This window comes from Patiria miniata, unplaced genomic scaffold, assembly GCF_015706575.1.
Source record: "Patiria miniata isolate m_02_andy unplaced genomic scaffold, ASM1570657v1 HiC_scaffold_21, whole genome shotgun sequence".
NCBI lineage: Eukaryota > Metazoa > Echinodermata > Asteroidea > Valvatida > Asterinidae > Patiria > Patiria miniata.
Window position 1 is genome coordinate 3,826,836 of NW_024037060.1, and position 20,413 is coordinate 3,847,248.

Sequence of the window (20,413 nt, forward strand, 5' to 3'; positions counted from 1 at the left end):
GTCTCCAATTTTCCGTCCCGGTCTGATAAACATAATGTTCTGAGCAACATAAAAATTGTTGAAAACTTTGAAAAGTGATATTTTGAGAACTGCATTCCAACTTCACCTTTTCATCGTATCCATGCATGACTGGTTATTTCATTTGCTTGCAAAGCTGTGGTTTGATACTAATTAAGAGAACACCTGCTGTATTAATTTTCTGCAATTTGATATTAAAAATGAAACGGCTTTTGAAATTTATACATTTATTGAACCCTGGATGCAATCCAGTCTAAATCGAAAAACAGATGCTGAATCAGCTTGATTCCAATTGAATTTTCTCTGGTTCTGTAAAGCAAAACAATTGCCTTGCAATCCTGCCCAGTCAACTGCAAAAGGCAGTAAAGGTTCATTATCAATTTTTGTTTTCATTAACCTTAACCAAACTCAACGCATCAAAGTTCAACAGCAGGTTTTGTTCAAATCTGTTGGGATAGGTCCAGTCTTTTACACTGGCATGACTGGGGTTGGCATACCTCCAGAAACTAAGTCCAACAGTGTCTGTGTACAATTTCCCATGTGGGTGTTGGAATTTGCCAGAATGGGTATGGTTCCTAGTAAATTAGGCTGGGGAGTTAAGGTTAATTGGGGAAAAAGTCTCAATTTACACCATAGGAACAGGTGCAGTTGTATTAAAATAAAGTAAACAAACTACCTCAAATTATAAAAAGTATAAATAAAAAACGAATTATCTTTATACCTCTCTTAAGTACAAAGGGCCCATTTAGGTCCTGTTTTGGGGTCTCGGCTTCCTGCTGTTGTCTTCACTTAATTTTCTATTTTCATTTTTTTCCCCAGGCTATTGACTTCAATCTGACCAATTTGGCAGATGTCCTTGACATCCCAGGATTGAGGTAAAATAAACACTATTCATTGTCATTCCTCATTCTTTCAGGATCCTGAAATTCTTTTTTTTTTAGAGAAAGATTCGTAGAACTGTTGGGTGGACAATAACGGGTATGTTCTTTTTAATCTGAGGAATAATTGTAAAGCGCTTTGAGATTGTTGATACGATGAAAGCGTTATACAAGCATTACAATTGACAATATATTTTTCGAGGTTGAGAATGCTTTAATTTCACTAACTATGATGCAGAAAATAAAAAGAGGGCAGCAAAATCACTGGGTGTTGTGATGAAAAGTAAAGGAATGGCAAACTGAATTCACAGGGTGAACCAGGAGAAATTTGAAGTGGGTTGACCAGAGTTGACAGGACCTTTGACCTGTGACATCACCATTGACCTTTATAGTGACTGGACTGGTTGATAATACCTGCGTACTGAAGCAATTGTTCGCCATCTTTGTTCCCCCATGACGCATGCGTTCATTATGGTTTCTTCCAAGTTGGAGTGTGCTGTTGACTATTGGAACATGCTTGTGCCCACGGATTCTCAAGTGTCATGAATTGTGTGCTTTTTTAGAAACTGTGAGCATGTTGCAATGATCAAGAGCTTGCGCTTGAGGGGGAAGAAAGATGGTGGAATTGCTGCTTCAGTTGCGTCAAAGAAAATAGGCCAGTCAGCGTGTGGCATTCAGGCCAGTTAGTGCAGAGATCAGTGAGTCTAACAGGGCACCTGACTGACCATCCAGCTGGGCACAATTTTATTTTCAGCTGAGCAGATAGTGCTTGAAATATTTTCGTGCTTAGCAAAAAATGGCAGCGTACAAGTCAAGAGCAATACACATGGTATGAGATTTTGGCTGGTAACCTGTTTTTACTAAGCACATTATTTTCTATGCTTAGCAGCTCCTTGGATTTGGGGCCGACAATTTTTTCAACGATTGTTATCTAAACCATCACAACTTTCCGTCTCATTCCAGCGGTATCTTGAGGACTATCTTGGAGGACCAGCTGGCCAACTTCCTTGTCTTGCCCAACAGATTGCCCATTAAGCTCATCGATGATGTGGACATCAGCAGTCTCAAGTACCCGATGCCCCAGGTGGGAGGGGATCCCAGGAGGATCATTAGATTGTTGAGATAAAGAGGGATTCATCATCAGAGCCCAATTTCATGGCTCACTCAGCTTACCACAGAATTCCGCGCTTATGATTACCATTCTGTGCTTACATCACAAGCACGAAAATTCCCTGCGCTAACCCCGTAACCACAGAATCCTTAGTTAAGGGATGTACGCATGCGAGTAAGTGAAAACTTCCTCGCTAACCTGTGAAATATGCTAACCTTAAGTGCGGACTTCTCTGCTACAGTACTCCCCGCTAATTGCGAGAACCAAGAAATTTGGCCATATTGATTTGAGATTTCAAAATGGTGGGAACAGTTCATTTGTGAGTAACAGGATGACTGATGATTAACTTACTTGCAATGTACCCGACTACAACACTGACTATATATAAGGGAATAAATATATGTTTGGCCGGTTTTAAACAAGTACGTTTAAAACAGGATAGGGGCCTGGACGCTGATATTATCCATGTCCAGGCCCCTAGCCGGTTTTAAACATACATGTTTAAAACTGGCCAAGCACATATTTATTCCCGTTCATAAATACCTTTTGGTCAAAAAGTCAAAATAAGTAAAATATTGACAAAATTCCGATGATTTTGTTCAACAATTATTTTTACTTCATGTTTTTGTGAAACACCCCTCTGGCCATGTCTATGGTATGTGCTTCTCGTAAAAATCTCCTTATATGGAGATTGGCGTGCATGCGGCATTTTCTGCGAGATGTGGTGCAGAACGCTGCGGTGTTTTACAGGTGGTTTAAAACCAACCACCGTGACGGGCTCTCGACCAATAGGAATGGGTAAACTGTCTCGAGTATTTATGAATTGTTAACATAGTCATTTTCCTTGTTATTTCAGTGAGTAAAGTAAATAATTAATTGATTGACTGTGGACAAATCCATTGCTTTTGCAGGGAGTGCTGCGCATCCACGTAATTGAGGCGAAGAATCTTGTGGCCAAAGATTTCGCAGTGCTGTCCAAGGGCAAATCAGACCCATACTGCATTGTCAGAGGTGAGTCAATGGAAACAATTGTGACTGTGTCTTCATTTGTTGCACTAACGTCACACATCAGCAATCACACATACAATTCTGTTGAGAACAAATTTTGTATTTACTTGAACGAAGACACCACTTGAGGAAATTGACCTGCCACACACATTCCAAAATTTGTATCCTTGTGGAGACATTTCTTTGTTCTCGTGTAGTAAAGTGTTCAATTTTGAAAGTGAAGTTTCAAAATGCTCTTATTTTAACCAGAATTAGTTTCCTTGGCTGAAATTTGGAATTAATATCCCTTTTCTAAAACTCTTCCATTTGCGACTGATCAATCCCACCTTGGAAATTCCTAGTTTTTGAGTAAAACCCATATATCTATTTCGTGAAAATCTTGTGGAGACCTATTCATCTATAGACATTGCCTTGTGGAGACCTTTACAATGTTTTGTTCCCTATTGTGTGTGAGTCTCCACAAGGCTACGAATTTGTGGTCACGTGGAACCACGTACCTGTGCCCAACCTACTGAGCTATCCAGCCCTATAGGCTGGTGGTCTTCCATTGTATCAATGTCTTTTTTTCGTGGGCGCTTGTCAGAAAACAAAAAAGGTTATAGGCCATGTGGCCAGGGATCAAGCTCAAACTCAAAGTCATGATGCTATCATGGAGCATTTGGAAAAAAGTCGTTCCAGTAATGGAGAATTAAGGTTGACTTATTTCTTGATTTGTATTCTTTGCAGTTGGATCCAAGACTTTCAAGACCAAGGCCATGAAAAGGACATTGACGCCAGTCTGGGATAAATACTTTGAGGTATGCCGGGTTTTGGACGTTGAAATTTAGGTCATTTGTTACATGGATTCCGAAACACCCTGCCCTGTAGTACTATATATTTTGCCGTGTGGGGAAGATAGTAATATAATGACAACTATTTTCTGTACCTTTCGGCCCTACTTTAAATCTTCACATTTCTTTCCTATTACATACCTTTTCTTTACTTTTTTTTGTTTGATTTTTTTCGAAACCGAATAAAGGCAGTATCCTGATGCTAATTTGGTGGGGTATCAAAACAATTTTGATGCATTTTATAACTAAATTGGAAACGTTTCTCAGTCCAAAATTAAAGCCACCCCAATAATCATTAGTGGGCAGCTCATATCAATGTATACCAACTTTTAATTGGCAACAAAATGTGAACGAGTTGTGACCCAATTTGTCTTCATTTTTAGGCCATTGTGTACCAAAGCCATGGCCAGACGCTGGACATTGACGTCTGGGACAAAGACGAAGGACCAGGAAAAGATGACGCCCTTGGAACGTAAATAATATTAATGTTTCATTTCATTTTGTGTGTGTGTTTTGATATTGAGTGGTGCATGTTTTGGTTTTACTAGGTATATAGAGACTATATTTTCTTTTAATTCATCAAAGCGTGAAATCACGACTTCTGAATCAGGAAGTTTTTATCGTCTTGCAGATTGAGCCTGAATGTGCGACATGTGGCTGATACGGGACATCTGGACGCTGTGAGTATTGTAACAAAAAACAAAGAAAAAAAAATTGAAGACTTGAAAAATCAAGCAGATTGCTACATGCTAGAATTTTTTTCTACATGACAAGGGATTAAATTCTCCATTATTTTTGCAGTGTGTGCCAAAATATACCATTTTATACTTTGTCCGTTTGTGGCTCATATTTCTTGTTTCTGATGTTGAGATTTGTTATCTACTAAAGGATACCCTTGCCATGGGACATAATTAGCCTTGCAGTGCAGGAGAAAACTGCTAAGGTGTGTGGCCCAAACTTTGTAGTCACAAGTTCTATCTTGTAACTACACAGTTGTGAGCTATTGACCTTTCTTATTTCTATGGAATATTTGTTTTGTGGTGTTTGATTTTTTAGTGGCTTCCCTTGCAAGAAATCAAGCAGGGGGATCTTCACCTGGAACTGACCTGGTTGACACTGACGGATTCCACCAAGGCCATCTATGAGGTAAACACAGGCAATTCACTGAAAGATTTATCCCATTGAATTCACTATGAATGATATGAACAAAAAATGGTGACTGATCTACTGCAAACATCAACAGAATCTACTGCAAATATTAGCAGAATCTTTCAGAGAAGGGAAAAAAGTACATCAACCTGGTTCACTACTTTTGCATTGCAGGTTCGATTGTTCATAGCAGTTTTTGAGGATTTTCAACTTAGTTTGAAAAAACCCTCAACATCTCTTTCTTAACACTTGGAATGTCATTGGATTTTTGGAGTTCAAATGCCATAATTGGCAGCCTGTAATGTGCTTAAAGTCTTTAATAAATGATTGATAAATTCCCGTTGGCGTATTCCGCTGCCGTTGCCTGATGCGCATAGCTTGAGGAGGAACTCCAAGAGGAACATGATGAGGAAATGGAGGAGGTAGGGATGCATGTTACCATGGCAACCACCAGATGACACAATCTTATTTAAATAGTTTCCATGGGGTTTGGCCGGACATGCACGTTCCTTTTTGAAGGCATTTGTTGTTTTCATTCCTATTTGTAAGCCTGTCCCACTCTCTTGCCCGCCGTGGCCACGCGTGTTGTGCCCTTGAGTAAGACGCTTTACCTCAATTACTCCTCTAAACCCAGGTGTTAAATGGGTACCCACATTTAATATTCAATGCTGGGAAGGTAACAGACTCGCTGTGGAGGAGGTGTGGCGATCCCCCCACAGCATTTCATAGACTCAAGTCTGGCCCAATCGCTTCGAAAAGAGTGATAGGCACTCCGTTCATGTGAACACAGGTTCATCCCCCCGTATGTTAATAAATTTTTGATCAATTTAACAAATTTGTAAGTGAAAACCAGGCCACATTGAAAGTCAATGATGCTCGCGAAAGCTGCACTTTCCACCATAAAGCTATAAAGCTCACCATACACACATGAGTTGCTGCATTGATGCGCCGATGTGGTAGTATTAACGCATAGTATTATCGCGCGCACCTTGATTTTTATGAACAATCTGAACAAAACCTTCCAAGGTTTGAATTTTGGGTTTGGGTTTCTTCAACGGGTATCTGGGTACCCGTGTTTTTTTTCAATCGGGTACCTGGTTCCATTACTACCTGTAAATGCACACCCCTACAAGTGCACTTTGTGTATGGCTTGTTCAGAATCACAACCCTAGGTTGGCGTCAGATTTTGATGGGGTCAAACCAACCTCGTCCCCAGTGCTTACTTTATTTCCAACCTCGTTTCCAATAGTAAGCCCTGGATAGGAAACTTTCTTCCTGTATCCTGACTTAATACCGCAATTGGCTAGAAATGGATTTATATCGTGTACATGGTGTTGTTATTAACAACGAGCAGTACGTGTTTTCGCAATCATTCGTTTACGCCTTCTCAAAAATATGAATTTCCTTTCCAATTTGTTAGTATTAAATATGAAATGTGATACTGCATGTTGTCTCGTTAAGATCGTAACAGTTTAATTAAAATAAAATAGTGTTTTCGTAACTCACGCCATGCTCGCGCTGCGACGAATTGATTCTTTTTTTACCCCAGACACCGCGTACAAAAACAAACGCAAATGTAACGCACAGGCAGGCACCAGACTATTCGTCATTTGCATGTGTGTTCAAAAATCTTGCACATGCAAATGATCCAATACAAGGGTGAGAGAGCAGGTAGTGGTGGGCGCGTACTGCTCGACACCCTGGGGACGAGGTTGGGGTCAAACTGCTTCCAAATTATTTATCTACGGCTGGAAATAACACATGCGCCTATGGGTCCGGCTGAATCCACGTGTATATTCCTGTTGGCTGCAATCAGATAATTTGGACGCAGTGACATCTAAGGTACCACATGGAATGAAGTTCTGCTCCTGAGGCACACTTCAAGATCTATGCACACCGCACCCTCTCCATCATCAAATTCACTGGTATTCATTGACACCTTCTGAATGCATTGGATGGGAACAGTGAACTTCTCCTCTTGTTTCTATTTTAAGGATCCACTTGTGAAAAATCGCAAGTACAAAAAAAAAAAAAATCTATTTTGTCAAAAGACTGGACAGCAAAGTTACATAGAATTTTGTTTGGTGACATATATTGAAAGGGTGATAAAATACTATTGATGCAGTGACATAGTGTCCCTGGCATGACATTTAGTCAGTAATTGCAGACGATGTATTTGAGGTTAGATTTTATTGACAGATTTGTCTCTACTTTCCAACTAAAATTTGATTCCTTGTTTCGGAGTGTCTCTGATGAGCATGTACTCATGTATTCATAGTGCAAGTCAAAGTTCAGATGTGTGTGTCCTATTTTTGAACATCAATGAGGCATTGAAGTTTATATCAAGTTAGAATCCCATGGAAAGTAGATTTCGACATTTCTTGACTTGAGTTTCAGAGAAGTTAATAATAATAATAATTAACATTTATATAGCGCTTCATACGCAGTGTTTCTAAGCGCTTTACAAAAAGTAAACCAAAAAGCAAAAAAAAAAAAAAAAAAAAAACCCCATCACCTTGGGAACTCGTTCTCGTTGCCATAGTAACGGCATCTTGTATTGTATTTTTGTGAGGACAGCGCATGGACATGAATGCGAGGAACAAGGAGGAGGATGATGATGAGGACAGTGATGAAGATGACACGTCCATGTCTGCAGCCATCTTGATCGTCAAGCTGGACTCGGCTAAGGACCTTCCGGTAAGAATCCTAGATGTGGCCCAACTCAAAAAATAATGAGTCTTATAGGTTGCCAGAATCATCTTTGAGTTGGTGGCTCTCGAGCCAATCTTACACAATGGAAGTCAGTTGGATCTGTCAAATGTTTTCACTCACTGAAAAATAAAGACATAACAAAAATCTAAAAAAAGAATTTGCTCATTGCTAACATACAATGCTAGCCAACCTTATGTTTGCATTTGCCTTTCCAAAATTATTCTTCTCTTTTATGTAGTCAGTGCAAAGATTAGTATGTAGGAAAACTGTTGGGATATGCCTACTGTTCAACACTGGATTCTTATATGGTGGACCATTTTGGTTATGTTCATCTAAGTGAGGTAACAAAATTGATTTTTTTTGGGGGGGGGAGCTCAAATGACAAGTTCACAGATTCTAACTAGCTTTGTTGTATCTCTCATCTTCTTTCGCTCAGATCTCCAGTCGTTCCTCATCTTTGCCGCATCCTTACGTCACGATGACCGTTGGACGAGACAGTAAAACCAGCCAAGTTAGTCACAGTTCACTTTATTAAACATTTTCTTCTCATTCAAGGGATTTGCCTCTCTCTTCTTATGCCATTCATTGTACGCAATCACAGTTGAATAACACAGTTGAGTTGAATGAATTACAGAATTATTTCAAGTCATCACAAGTCAATCACAAGTCGTCCAGCCTCACATCAAGTTCAGTTCAGTTTATTTCCACAGTACCAAACTATCAATGACAATGAGAATCTTCAAATTAGGTTTTGCCGTTCACCGACGTTTAAACACTGTATACTCAGTGTGTTACCTCAGTGAGTATACAGTGTTTAAACGTCGGTGAAGGGCAAAACTTAATTTGAATTATATCACCCCCGTCGCAAAATTCCATCTTATAAATGAGAATCTTATATAAGAATAGCAGAAAAACATTTTGAATAAAGCCAAAGATAAGCAAATAATAAGTATGAATGCTACTGCGGAGGGGCCCATAAAGAAGCAAAGCTTGTTGAGCCGAGTTGATGAAATTTTTTTTGTTTTTTTTGGTTATTTTACTTTTTTTGATTAGTTTTGGAAGAAATCAATTGTGCCAGGAAAAACACGTGTGCGAGAAAACGAGTGTGCAAGAAATCGAGTACTCGTACTCGGACCCATACCCCGGAATATGAATTACTAGGGCTCAATGCACATGCTGCGAACAATGAAAATTATACACCAACTACTCTTAAGCTAACAACTTCAGTCATAAGCTACTCAAATCAACTGCAATAAAGGCATTACTTTGTCCACTGTCCACCCCCGTTACTTATGAACCCACTTGTGATTGATTTGTTATTCATGAGAATACAGTTGGACATCAAAAATAAATTAGTTTATTTTTCCTTTGTAATGAAACATCTGGCGTTGTTTCTTCAATCTGTCTTAGGTTCAGAGTGAGACAGTTTCTCCTGTGTGGGAGGAGGTCTTTAATTTCCTGGTCCAGAGCCCGAGTCTGCAGAACCTGAAAGTAGAGGTAAATCTTATCCAAGAATTTACCCTTTTAAATTGTTCAGGCTTGCGAACGAGAGTAGCATCGACGCTCTTTGAGGAATGCTTGGTTTCATACCAGAAATGAAATAATACTAAGAATAATAATATAACCGAAAAATATACCATTAGGGAGACATTCCCATAGACTTGTGCACAAAATTGTTTCCGACTTTCCTGAACCCTAACCCCAATTTTACCTTTTCCTACCCCAAACATTTTGGCCATTTTACTAATTGGACCATGAGCAATAGATCTAGCCTATTTCCGACCGTAAAATTTTGCCTCTAAATAGGGTCTCAGGTATTAGGAAAATATTGAAATGTCTCCCTAATTCCACGTCTCCCAAAGGTATAACTTTGACACTGAAGTGTCTCCCACATGGTTTCATTTACAATAGTAATAATAATAATTACCGGGAATGGGTCAGTAGGGAGACTTTCCCATAGTCTTGTGCACAAAATTTTTCCAACTTAAATGTGCCCTAACCCAATATTCCCTTTTCCCTTTTCCACGAATTTCGGTATTTTTACTAATAAGACCACGAGCAACAAATATAACCTAATTGCGACAATAAAATTTTGCCTCTTAAGGGGGGCTGCACCATTAGGGAGACAGTTGTGTGTCTCCCTAAAAGCTGGTGTCTCCCTATTATTGAAGAAACTACGATAACGTGTCTCCCTAATGGTACATTTGTAGGAATAAAAGTAATTATTTATTAGTAATAAAAACCTGATTACCTTCCCCCCCCCTTTCCCCCCTTTTTCCCCCCCCCCTCAGGTGATGGACAGCAGGAAGGATCGCTGCATTGGCCTCCTGATGCTACCCATTAAGAATCTGCTCCTGGCTCCCAATCTGGCCTTGGAGCAGCCGTTTAAGCTGGATGGCTCGGGGCCTCATAGCTTGGTCACTCTCAAGATGTGTCTCAGGGTAAGCTTGAGGGGTACACATACCTGACCCCGCTCACATACTAAAATTTGTATCACATCACTGTGGAGACATTTCTTTGTTCTCGTGTAGTAAAGTTTTCGAGTTTGAAAGTGAAGTTTCAAAATGCTCTTATTTTAACCAGAAATAATTTCCTTGGCTGAAATTCGGACTTAATATCCCTTTTCTAAAACTCTTCCATTTGCGACGGATCAACCCACCTTGGAAATTCCTAGTTTTTGAGTAAAATCCATATATCTATTTCGTGAAAACCTTGTGGAGACGTATTCATCTATAGAAATTGCCCTGTGGAGACGCATACAATCTTTTGTTCCCTATTGTGTGCACGTCTCCAGAGGGCACGGTGTATCAGATCCAGAGTCTAGATCTCAGACCTTGGTCAAGCCATAAATGTGGGGTCCAATTGTGTGTGTGTGTGTGCCTGTTACATCTGATATAAGATTTTTGTTTGTAAATTCAGGACACTCTCTTTGGAATGCCTTCTGTCTGCAGGAATGATTATGTAAAGCAAAGTATCTGCCAAACCAAAAATAGTTTACAGTCAATTTTAATGATACTTGTATGATGAATGACACAGGTCAGGTGTAACAGAGACATTAAAATGTCACACTTGGACCCAAAAAATTACGGAATGACCCACCCCTTAGTTCAGGTGAATTGTTTCAATTTTCAGAGACCGACTAAGTCAACTTACTAGTGTTCAGGGTTTATGTTTTGACTTATGAAAACTAATAATTGAGTCCAAATTCTCTGACACAATTGCAAAAACACCATAATTATGAGATATGGGATGTCCTTGTGGAATTTTACTTTTGGAAATTGGTATCAAATCCACAGTCTGCTTTCAAATATATTTTTCGTGGTAGATTTGTGTCTTTTGTGCAATTGTGCTTCCAGTCCTATTAAGAGGATGAGCTTAGCAAAGATGGGCAATAGCAATAAACGGCACTGATGCATACATTTTTGGGGGCTTGTATTTGTCTTTTTAGGGATTGGAGCGTAAAAAGACCCTCAAGGTAACCAATCCAAGAGCTGTTTTGGTAAGTAAAGGAAACTGAATATATAGATTTAAAAAAAATAGTAACGATATTCAAAAGAACCAAACTTGGAATTCTTTCAGTGGTTAAGCTTAATGACCAAACTCGACCTGATAGATTAGTTTCTATGACCATTATAATCCGGTATTAGGCATCAACCCCTATCGTCTTAGGGTTTAATGCCCTCTAAGATTCTTTGTAAAATTGAAACTTCAATAAAACTACTTAGTTTCCATTTGTACTTTTTTCTTAATTTTGCTTGAGAAATACAAAGTTGTTTGCAAACTGCTTACTGATCGGATTGAACTGAATGGCATTAGAGGGCCTTGTACTTTTACATGTATGCTGAATCTTCCTTTTAGGAAAGTCACATCCAGCTCACTGTGAAAATATGAGAAAAAAAAAATGAAATAAAAACAGTCCATTGTTTTTGTAATATTTGTTGTTGTTAAGTTTTCTTAATTCAACCTCTGTTACAGATGTCTGAATCGAGTGTGGACGTTGATGATGCAAACACTGACAGCCCAGAGCTGAAACCCACACGAGAGACCGCTGCCGTCTTCAGGGAGAGCTCGGTGGACCAACCCATCCCAGCAGGACCCCAGGGTGACTCGCTGACCAAACCCAGTCAGCCGGACACCATGTCGGTGTCGTCCAACCCTGAACAGGCGCAGCCGGTCAGCGATACGGAGCTGAGGAAAAGACTGGTGCAGCACTCAAAGTGAGTGTGCCATGTTCATGTCCAGCTTTTGGCAATTTTGCTCATCAGTAGGTCTCGTTCAAATGACGTCATTTCCTACAGACCATCCAGGTGCATCGGCATTTTGAGCATCAACTTGCATAACGCGCATCGGTTGCGTCGTATTTCGTACACATTTTGAGCAACAAGCGCGCGTGTTTGGAACAGTTTTAACAATGCGTAATGCGGGCTTGATCGCGTAAAATACGCAGTTGCAGTACTCCTACAGAGATGGTCGTCACTGAGCAAGCCCTGTTGATTTCAACTTCATGACACACACCGTTTGAAGAAAGAAACCTATTGTCTTACACAATTTAACCTGTTCGTGTCAGATGACGTGTATACACGCAAAGGTTTTGCGGTATTCGGAACGCCTGATGGGTAAACATGCAACGAGCAAGGCCGGAAAATATCAGTCAGCCACCCGCTCGCAGCAAGCGGGGCTGGAAATATGAGTGTGCTGCCTGAGGGTGATGGCTTCAACCCGCCTGGCTTGAGGTCGAGTGAAAAGTAATCCTGCGCCTCGTTCCGTTCTTGTCAAAATAATCCCGGCGTGAACTGGTTAATGGTAAAAATGAGCGGTTTCTTGAAGTTGGATGCAGATGTTTTGGGAATGGAGAATCACTTGACATGACCGTGGACTCTATGCAAGAATGGCTGAGGATCTTTTTGATCTTGCTGAAACTGTTACTTTGGGTTGACAACCGCTTAAACTTTTCTTACAGGGATACAGAAGATGCCCCACTAGGCAAGCTGCAGATGACTCTTAGGTACAGCACACCCAGAAATCGACTGATAATAGTTGTACACAAAGGAGTGTAAGTGCCAAACCATGTTTTTTTGCCCTAATTCCTGGGAACAAAACAATTCATGTGGTGTATTCAGAGTTGCCAAGATCACACAAAAGCTGGGAGTGTGACAGTGTGAGCGACAAAGGCCATCAAAATGTAACCTCGGCCGGCCCTGGGGACGAGGGTGTCTCTTGTTGTGTTTGCAACCATAACCAGAAACACATTTGATTGAACCACCACTGTCATTCACACAGATCCATGCTGCGCGGCGCTATACGATCTTTGCGCATAACCGAAGTCAACAAAATGCTTAAACCAAACACGAAAACAACCCCGAAAAGTTAAGTCTTAGAACAATTTAGTGTGAGGCATGCGATTACGATTGTCCGGCGATGAGTGTGTGAATTGCCTCTCTGGTGTGTCACACACGCCAGAGGCATGACCCTTGGTAGGTCTGTGTATTAATATTGCATTTCCAATCATTTGGTCCAATACCAAAGACTATAAAGTCAACCATTGAAATATTATATCTATCCTACTGTCAAATTAGAATCCTTTATTTGTAACGCTCCAAAACCCTGCCGTGTTTTGGAAGGCACACATATTTCTTAAGCCAACGTAGAAGGGTTTGTAGTGTGAATACTCTCTGGTTTATCCGATCTTTTGCACTGTGTTTATTCCTGCAGAGACATCAAGCGTCGTGGTTCTGATGATCCGCCCGACACGTACGTCAGAACATACCTGCTTCCTGATAAGTCGAAAGCCAGCAAACGTAAGACCAAGGAGGTGAAGGACACACATGAGCCAGTCTATGACGAAACGTAAGGCATGAAGAGTTATCTTGATGGCCAAAATTAGAAGCCATTTAATGAGTTGGCAAAACGCTCACATACACAAATTTGGGGTCCAAAAGTGTGACAGTCTCTGTGTCCCTGGTACACCTGACCTGTGTAATTTGCCGAACAAGTATCATTAAAATTGCACACAAGTATCATTAAAATTGACTTCAAACTAATTTTTTTATTTGTTTTGGAGATAGAAAGCATTACAGAATGTATCCTGAATTTACACAATTTTATGTAACCGTGCAAGAAAAAACTTGGACTCCATATTTATGGAACCAATAGGGGTTAAAAAAGTTAAAGAGGTTGTGGAATGCTCGAAGACATTTCCGTCATTTTTGGGGTATATGTAGCCTAAGGTGTGCTGAAATGAAAACGACTATTGTGTCTGTCATGAAATGAGTACAAAAGGTACTTTTGAGAGCTATTTTTCAGGTCCTGTTTCGACCCGAACGTGCAATTTGTGTAAAAGTCGTCGTTGCGGGCAGCAAACAAAACACAGTAAATCGTGATGTAATAAACTGGACTCGTGTATGCTACTCTGCATCGGGAGTCCTGTTTATTACGTCACGATTTACTGTGTTTTGTTTGCTGCCCGCAACGACGACTTTTACACGGAGTCCTGTTTATTACGTCACGATTTACTGTGTTTTGTTTGCTGCTCGCAACGACGAGTTTTACACAAATTGCACGTTCGGGTCGAAACAGGCATGACAGGACTTGAAAAACAGCTCTCCAAAGTACCTTTTGTACTCATTTCATGACAGACACAATAGTCGTTTTTATTTCATCACACCTTAGGCTACATATACCCAAAAAATGACGGAAATGTTTTCGAGCACATGTGCATGAGCATGATTCCACCTTTATAGTATTGGCGATCGCTGGATTATGCGTAAATAAATGGCAAAGATTAGGGGGAGGGGGGAGGTGGGGGAGTGGGGATGGTACAGGACCAACCAAGTTTAGGTTCTCGTAGAGCAAAGGTTAAAAGATTTTGAAAAAACCTGAGATTTAACTCAGCCCCTCATTTTGAACTTTATCGCCCACAGACTGGAGTATATGATGAGAGCAGAAGAGGTCAGTACTCGGGCGCTGCAAGTCACGGTAAAAGATAGCTCCCGGTTCATCTCTCTGTCGGACCCTGTGATTGGTCAGGTTAGTTTTCTTGAGTAAAGTCTTTGGCTAATAAACTACACGGCCATTGAACAAATTTGACTTTGGCATTGTGTTTCTGTTGGACCCTATGATTAATCAGATGAGATTTATTTAGCAAACGATCCTCCAGTAATGAATTTTATAATGAATTCAACATCTCTCGATCCCACCCTGTTATCAGGCAGTGGACTATTCGATGACTTGATTGTTGCTCCATTGTCAAAACCTATCAACAAAATTTCTTACCAATTCGAATGCCTAAATTGTCAAAAATAAAACACCTATGCTGTTTTTCTGCCTTTATTTGGCCATGATTAAATAGTTGATCCCATTTATGAACATCGTTAATATACATTTATTTTCTTGAACTTACATTTGTGCGTTTGCTTGGTTTTCTTTTCGACACTCTTTCCTTGTTTTTTAAACAAATGATTTGTTATATTCCTGTAACCAGATTGAGATTCAGCTTGGGGAGTTGGACCTGAGCAAAGCGACAACAGAATGGTAAGGTCACATCCCTTTCAGTGCTTCAAATTTTCTTTAAATTCAAAACAGCAGTACGAAAACCATTTTTTTAAAACTGTATGAATCTTTAGATTCGTTCAGCTGTTTTAATTGGTAGGAAAACCTTGTGTTCCCATCGAGTGAACTCACAAGCCCAAGTGCTTAAAGTGTTAAAGTGAAAATCCTGGGAAATCCTGGAATTTAAAACCATCATGGAAAGTCATGAAACAAAATAAATGTTACCCACTTATTAAGTACCAGAAAGATCACAAGTATTTGAAACATAAATATTCAGGTAAGAAAATACGATATGAAAGAAAATCTGGGGTTTTTTTTACCCTGGTTTGCTGTTCCTGTTTTTTTTTCTTCTAGAATTGTCTCTCAGAGTTTTTCTCTCTTGCTTATCTTACCAGGTACATTTTGAAGCCTGTTGATTCAGATTAGATCTTCCCAGTATTGTCCTCGCCTAGTGTCTTCAATAACTTCAAGATTAGCAAGGATGCTCCTCTTGCTTCGGAAGATAAGTAACCAATACATCACAGGTCAAAGGTCAATGACCTTAATGACGTTTTACTTGGTAACGGGAGATCTTCCCTTTTCTAATAGACAGGGATGCATGGTGCATTGTCTTCCCAAAAGAGGTAGAAAGGTTTATGGAGAATTAACAAATTAATGTTTTTAACGAAGTAAAATTTATTGAGGCTGGTTAGTATTTATTGGGAGAACAGTGTAGTTCATGTAAATGTAATTTCATGCACATCTTGGACATTTTGTAACAGTATTCATATTTTCTTAAACAGGGTTGGACTTTTCTGTGTTTTAACAAGTCAGCTAGCACTTTTTCTCACAGATTATTTGTGATCTTGTGAAATTTAAAATATGGAACCAAAATACTTTACTTCTAAATTCATTGGAATGGCTAAATCTTAGACCACACAGCTTGCCTGCCAACACTGTGCCTTGAAGATCGTTAAAAATATCATTTGGTGTGGACTTGATGCAGAGCCCCCTCAACCACACAAATGACAAAGAACGCCTAATGGCGTACTAATTAGTGAGCACACATACACAATTAATCCTTAACTGACTATCATGAGAAGGCGACACAGTGCAATCTGGTGTTTTTGAACAGTCTGTTCTGTGGACTCCATGCATGCATGTTACTTGGCTCTCAGCAGAAATTCATGGGCTCGGTGCTCAAGTACCCCCTCAACGGTAAGAAAGAGAGAGTTGGGGGAGACCACTGGGAGAGACATTGGAACGCATTGCCGACGACGCCTGACGTTCACGCGAAGACACCATGGCTTTGTGCACATTCAGAATAAAATACGGTTTGCATGCTTCTTGGTATACGCACATGGAAATAAGTACGCGCAAGCAGGTTGCCCCGTTTATGGAGCTCTCAAAAGTAGTGAAAAAGCTTGTATAAGATTTGGAGGTTTGCGTAATGAAGAGAGCAATAAGAGTATCTGACAACGGGCTGAGTATACTGTCAGAAACGTTGAGTTTCCCCATTTCTTTCAGGGAGAAAAATGTTGCAACCTGACGCCACTTTTTTCTTCATTTATCATCTCAATGAAGGTCATTCATTGCAAAACTGTTGAAAAGACATGTATCTGGGACTGAGAAACATTTCCAATTTTGTCAGGAAATACTAGAACATTTTCTTGACTCTCCATCGACTTTGCGCACATTCTTTCCCTTTTCAGAACTTCACAAACTCACAAAAGAGGTTTGTTTCACGGTAGCCAATATACACACTCTTCTGTATCCAAATGTATAATTGGCTGACAAGTTGCATACAGTATTAAGTGGCTCTTTTGCACAGCTCAAAAGTATTTTAAAGTTTTTTCAAAGTGGGGATTCCTCACTGGAAAGTTATGCACATTTGGACAACACAAGAAGAGGCTAGCTGTCTCTTGTTGGACTCGATTTACTGTATTATATGGACTTGAATTATATTTTTACGCCAGATTTTAGTCACAGTATTCTGGTATTTATATTGAGGTTATTTTAAGAGGAGATTAAAAGCTCACAACAGGAGTACATATGCATTGTCGACCATGAAGACAGCTGTAAAAGGCGTATGACACGTCTTCTTTAAAAGTATAACTAAAGTGTGTTGTTTTAAAATATTGATATATCACGTTTTGTAGATTGAGTGGGTGTTTGGTGTATAAGAAGTTAGTGGGTTTTAAATTTTAAAGCATATTTAAGAGTATTGTCGTTTTGTGGTTTTTATATCATGGTAAGAGGTTTTCATTATTTTAACTACAGCAAAGAGTGGAGTCGTGGCATATCAGGTGTTGGAGAGGGAGATATATTGACACCTCACTTTCAAAAAGAAAACAAAAACATAAAAATAATTAATATTAAACACCAAGATTTTTAAATACCATTAACAAATAAAATTCCATAAAAACGGGGAAAAGTGTTAAAAGATTCAAAATTTTGAGTTTTCGTTATAAAACGATCGTCTTGCCCGAATCCCCCTCCCCACTAATGTACCACTAAAATGGAATTTATGCTTGCTATATTAGATATTCGTTGGATTTATGTGAAGGTGAATTGGCGTATATTAAACCATTTGATTATATTTGTTATTGCATAATGATCACAGAGATATACTACAGCTATACACACTAGATCTTACTAACTGAAATAATAAGTGGATGGTAAAGTAAAAAAATGCTTTTGCTTATAAAATCCCCACAACAGTTTTCAGATCAAAAAGCGTTTTAATAGGTTATAAACCAAAGGTAATTTGTTTTGATCTTCCAAATGTTTCGAGTTGTTTCGGAACAATTTGTTTTGCACTTAATTTTCATTTTGATGTTGAGATTAGACATTTTACCTGTCAATGCAGTTTGCTTTTATTTAGATGTGGATATTTTGTTGGGGGATGTGTTTGTCAAATGGGTTTATCTAACAGGCTGTTGTGGTATAAGGGTTTTTATTTTTGTTAATGCCATTTACAATTTACGGTAGAGGTATTTTAAGGTACTTTGATGGTAAAATAGGAGTGGAAAGTTTGTTTTGGGTGGGTAGAGTTCGTTAGATATTTTTGTAACTTTCCGTTTTTTATTATTACTCTTCAGTCAATATCTGGTGCTGCATTTTATATTCATATCAAGTATTTTTGAACAAGGACAGATTATCGTATTGTTCATAAAGTGACACATATCAGACTGACACATATTTCTCTTCCAATGCAAAAGCTGAACAAATGTAGAGTATATGTCAGACTTGTGTCTGCTAGGCTGCTATGGTGCTTATTTAAGCCTCTCCAATGTAGGCCTCAAGTCTTGGTGCAACGTGTGGGTTGGGATGTCAGGACTTGATCGTGTGCATGGGGGGTTTTCATCAAGTCAGACAGACAGTTTATTCGTTTTTTATCTCAAAGGATCCTCGGCTACATTGTGGTCATTAATTATACATTCAAAAAGCCATTTGTGATAAAGTGTGAAGTTTATGGCTAGGGATGAATTTCGGTCCTTCACTGTGCAACTTGATGGAGGTGACGTTTATTTACAATATTTTCTCGTACTAATAATACTGAAATGATGGTGTAGGTGGGTATTCATCAGCAAGGAAATAATTGGTTAATTTAATTGTTCTTTTGCGTTTAAGTTTTTCAATAGTCTAATTTAATGATGTAAACATTTTGTTCAAACTAAGTGACTATTTTACATAGACTAGCAGGGTCGGAAACGGGACTTGTAACATTACCTGTTTCAATTACAGCGAAAATAGTACTTTTGGATTAAACATTTCACTTGGAATGGTAAAGTAATTTAAATTTCTCACATGAGATTTATCAAGTTTAATTAAATTATTTTTATGGCATTCCTTTGATTTTGAAACAAAAATATCGGACTTTCCCGCGAAAATTAGACGGTAGTTACTGTGCTCATTCGTTTTTGTTATTTTTGCTTTCAGATCTGAAATTAGTTAAAATGGACGTCTCCCTTGCAATCAGCGGCATTCTTTTCGGTTTTGTAAATTCACTCTCTAAATGTATAAGAGTGAAAAGGTCACTCTCCAAAAGAGTGAATTCCTTATAACACCACTCCAATGAAGCGAATCTCGTATAAAAACCACTCCAAAGAAGTTAAAACCACTCCAAAAAAGTGAAATTTCCACTCTTTCGAGGAGCCACATAAGGGAAGAGTTGTCCCTTATGTGGCTCCTCGAAAGAGTGGAAATTTTACTCTTCTGGAGTGGTTTTCACTCTTTTTGGAGTGGTTTTCACTCTTTTGGAGTGGTTTTTATTAGAGATTCAATCTTTTGGAGTGGTTTTATATAGAGATTCACTCTTTTGGAGAGTGACTTTTTCACTCTTTTACATTAAGAGAGCAGTGATTATGAATGCACAAGATGTCAACTCAAGCGTAAAGTTACGTACGCGTTCTTGTCACGAAGTGCACTGAGTTATTCACTTGAAGGTATTAAAACCCGAAGAGACGATTGCCGACGTTTGGACAGTTTCAAGAAGAAAAAAATGCAAAATTCTCTGAAAAAGTTGTAACAATAATTATATGGATTTAATTAGCCTGATTGAGTTACGTTTACGTTTTGATTATTTTCAAAAAGGACTGCTTTACGATGTGTGGTTTGCAGAGGCTGAACAGAGCGATGCAGTGTAATGTCTAACAAATACAGTTTACAAACTCATTGTAAAAATATCAGTGGTGTCATGATTGATTGGTTGATTAATTGTTGGTTCACTATCAACAACTTGTACAGTGCAAATTAAAACCAGTATTTACCACATAAAATACAATTTCGCAGTGTCTACTTTCTCCGTGGAACTAATAGACCACATGCGCAGTGCGCCCTCACGGAAGACGGGTTCTGTTATGCAAATCCATTGACAATGAAAGTACGATGCGTCTATTCGCGCGTATTACAGATGAGCAAAAAGACATGCCGGATGTGACGTCAGCTGCAAGGCGTCTATAATACGAAATATCCAGTTACGTGAACTTGTTTTCACGTTGATTACTTACAAGCTATAATACTTTATGGAAGTGATGATTATAACTAATAATAGGTAAACACATTCCTAAAATGACGCCAACTAAAAAGACGGGCACACATTACAAACATCTAATAATAAGTTTACTGTATAATCCATCTACAAACAATCATGTTAGTACTTCATTACATGGACATTC

The 20,413-nt window shown here is 39.0% G+C and overlaps 1 protein-coding gene across 2 annotated transcripts in view; it reads left to right on the forward strand.

Annotated features, from left to right (window-relative positions):
- LOC119729500 (extended synaptotagmin-2-like) overlaps positions 1-20,010 on the forward strand; it is a 29,885-nt gene extending 9,875 nt beyond the window's left edge. Inside the window, exons 8-26 of one of the 2 annotated variants that reach the window (XM_038202077.1) lie at positions 838-893; positions 1,860-1,980; positions 2,919-3,018; positions 3,742-3,812; positions 4,229-4,317; positions 4,477-4,525; positions 4,902-4,991; positions 5,372-5,416; positions 7,572-7,691; positions 8,143-8,217; positions 9,117-9,203; positions 9,998-10,147; positions 11,155-11,205; positions 11,682-11,923; positions 12,667-12,759; positions 13,419-13,553; positions 14,627-14,732; positions 15,187-15,236; positions 15,650-20,010. In XM_038202077.1, coding sequence (XP_038058005.1) covers positions 838-893; positions 1,860-1,980; positions 2,919-3,018; positions 3,742-3,812; positions 4,229-4,317; positions 4,477-4,525; positions 4,902-4,991; positions 5,372-5,416; positions 7,572-7,691; positions 8,143-8,217; positions 9,117-9,203; positions 9,998-10,147; positions 11,155-11,205; positions 11,682-11,923; positions 12,667-12,759; positions 13,419-13,553; positions 14,627-14,732; positions 15,187-15,236; positions 15,650-15,680 — 1,761 coding nt within the window. In that variant the 3' untranslated portion in view covers positions 15,681-20,010. The remainder of the gene's footprint in view (positions 1-837; positions 894-1,859; positions 1,981-2,918; positions 3,019-3,741; positions 3,813-4,228; positions 4,318-4,476; positions 4,526-4,901; positions 4,992-5,371; positions 5,417-7,571; positions 7,692-8,142; positions 8,218-9,116; positions 9,204-9,997; positions 10,148-11,154; positions 11,206-11,681; positions 11,924-12,666; positions 12,760-13,418; positions 13,554-14,626; positions 14,733-15,186; positions 15,237-15,649) is intronic. The other variant, XM_038202078.1, reaches the window with a different exon arrangement.
- The last annotated feature ends 403 nt before the right edge of the window (positions 20,011-20,413 follow it).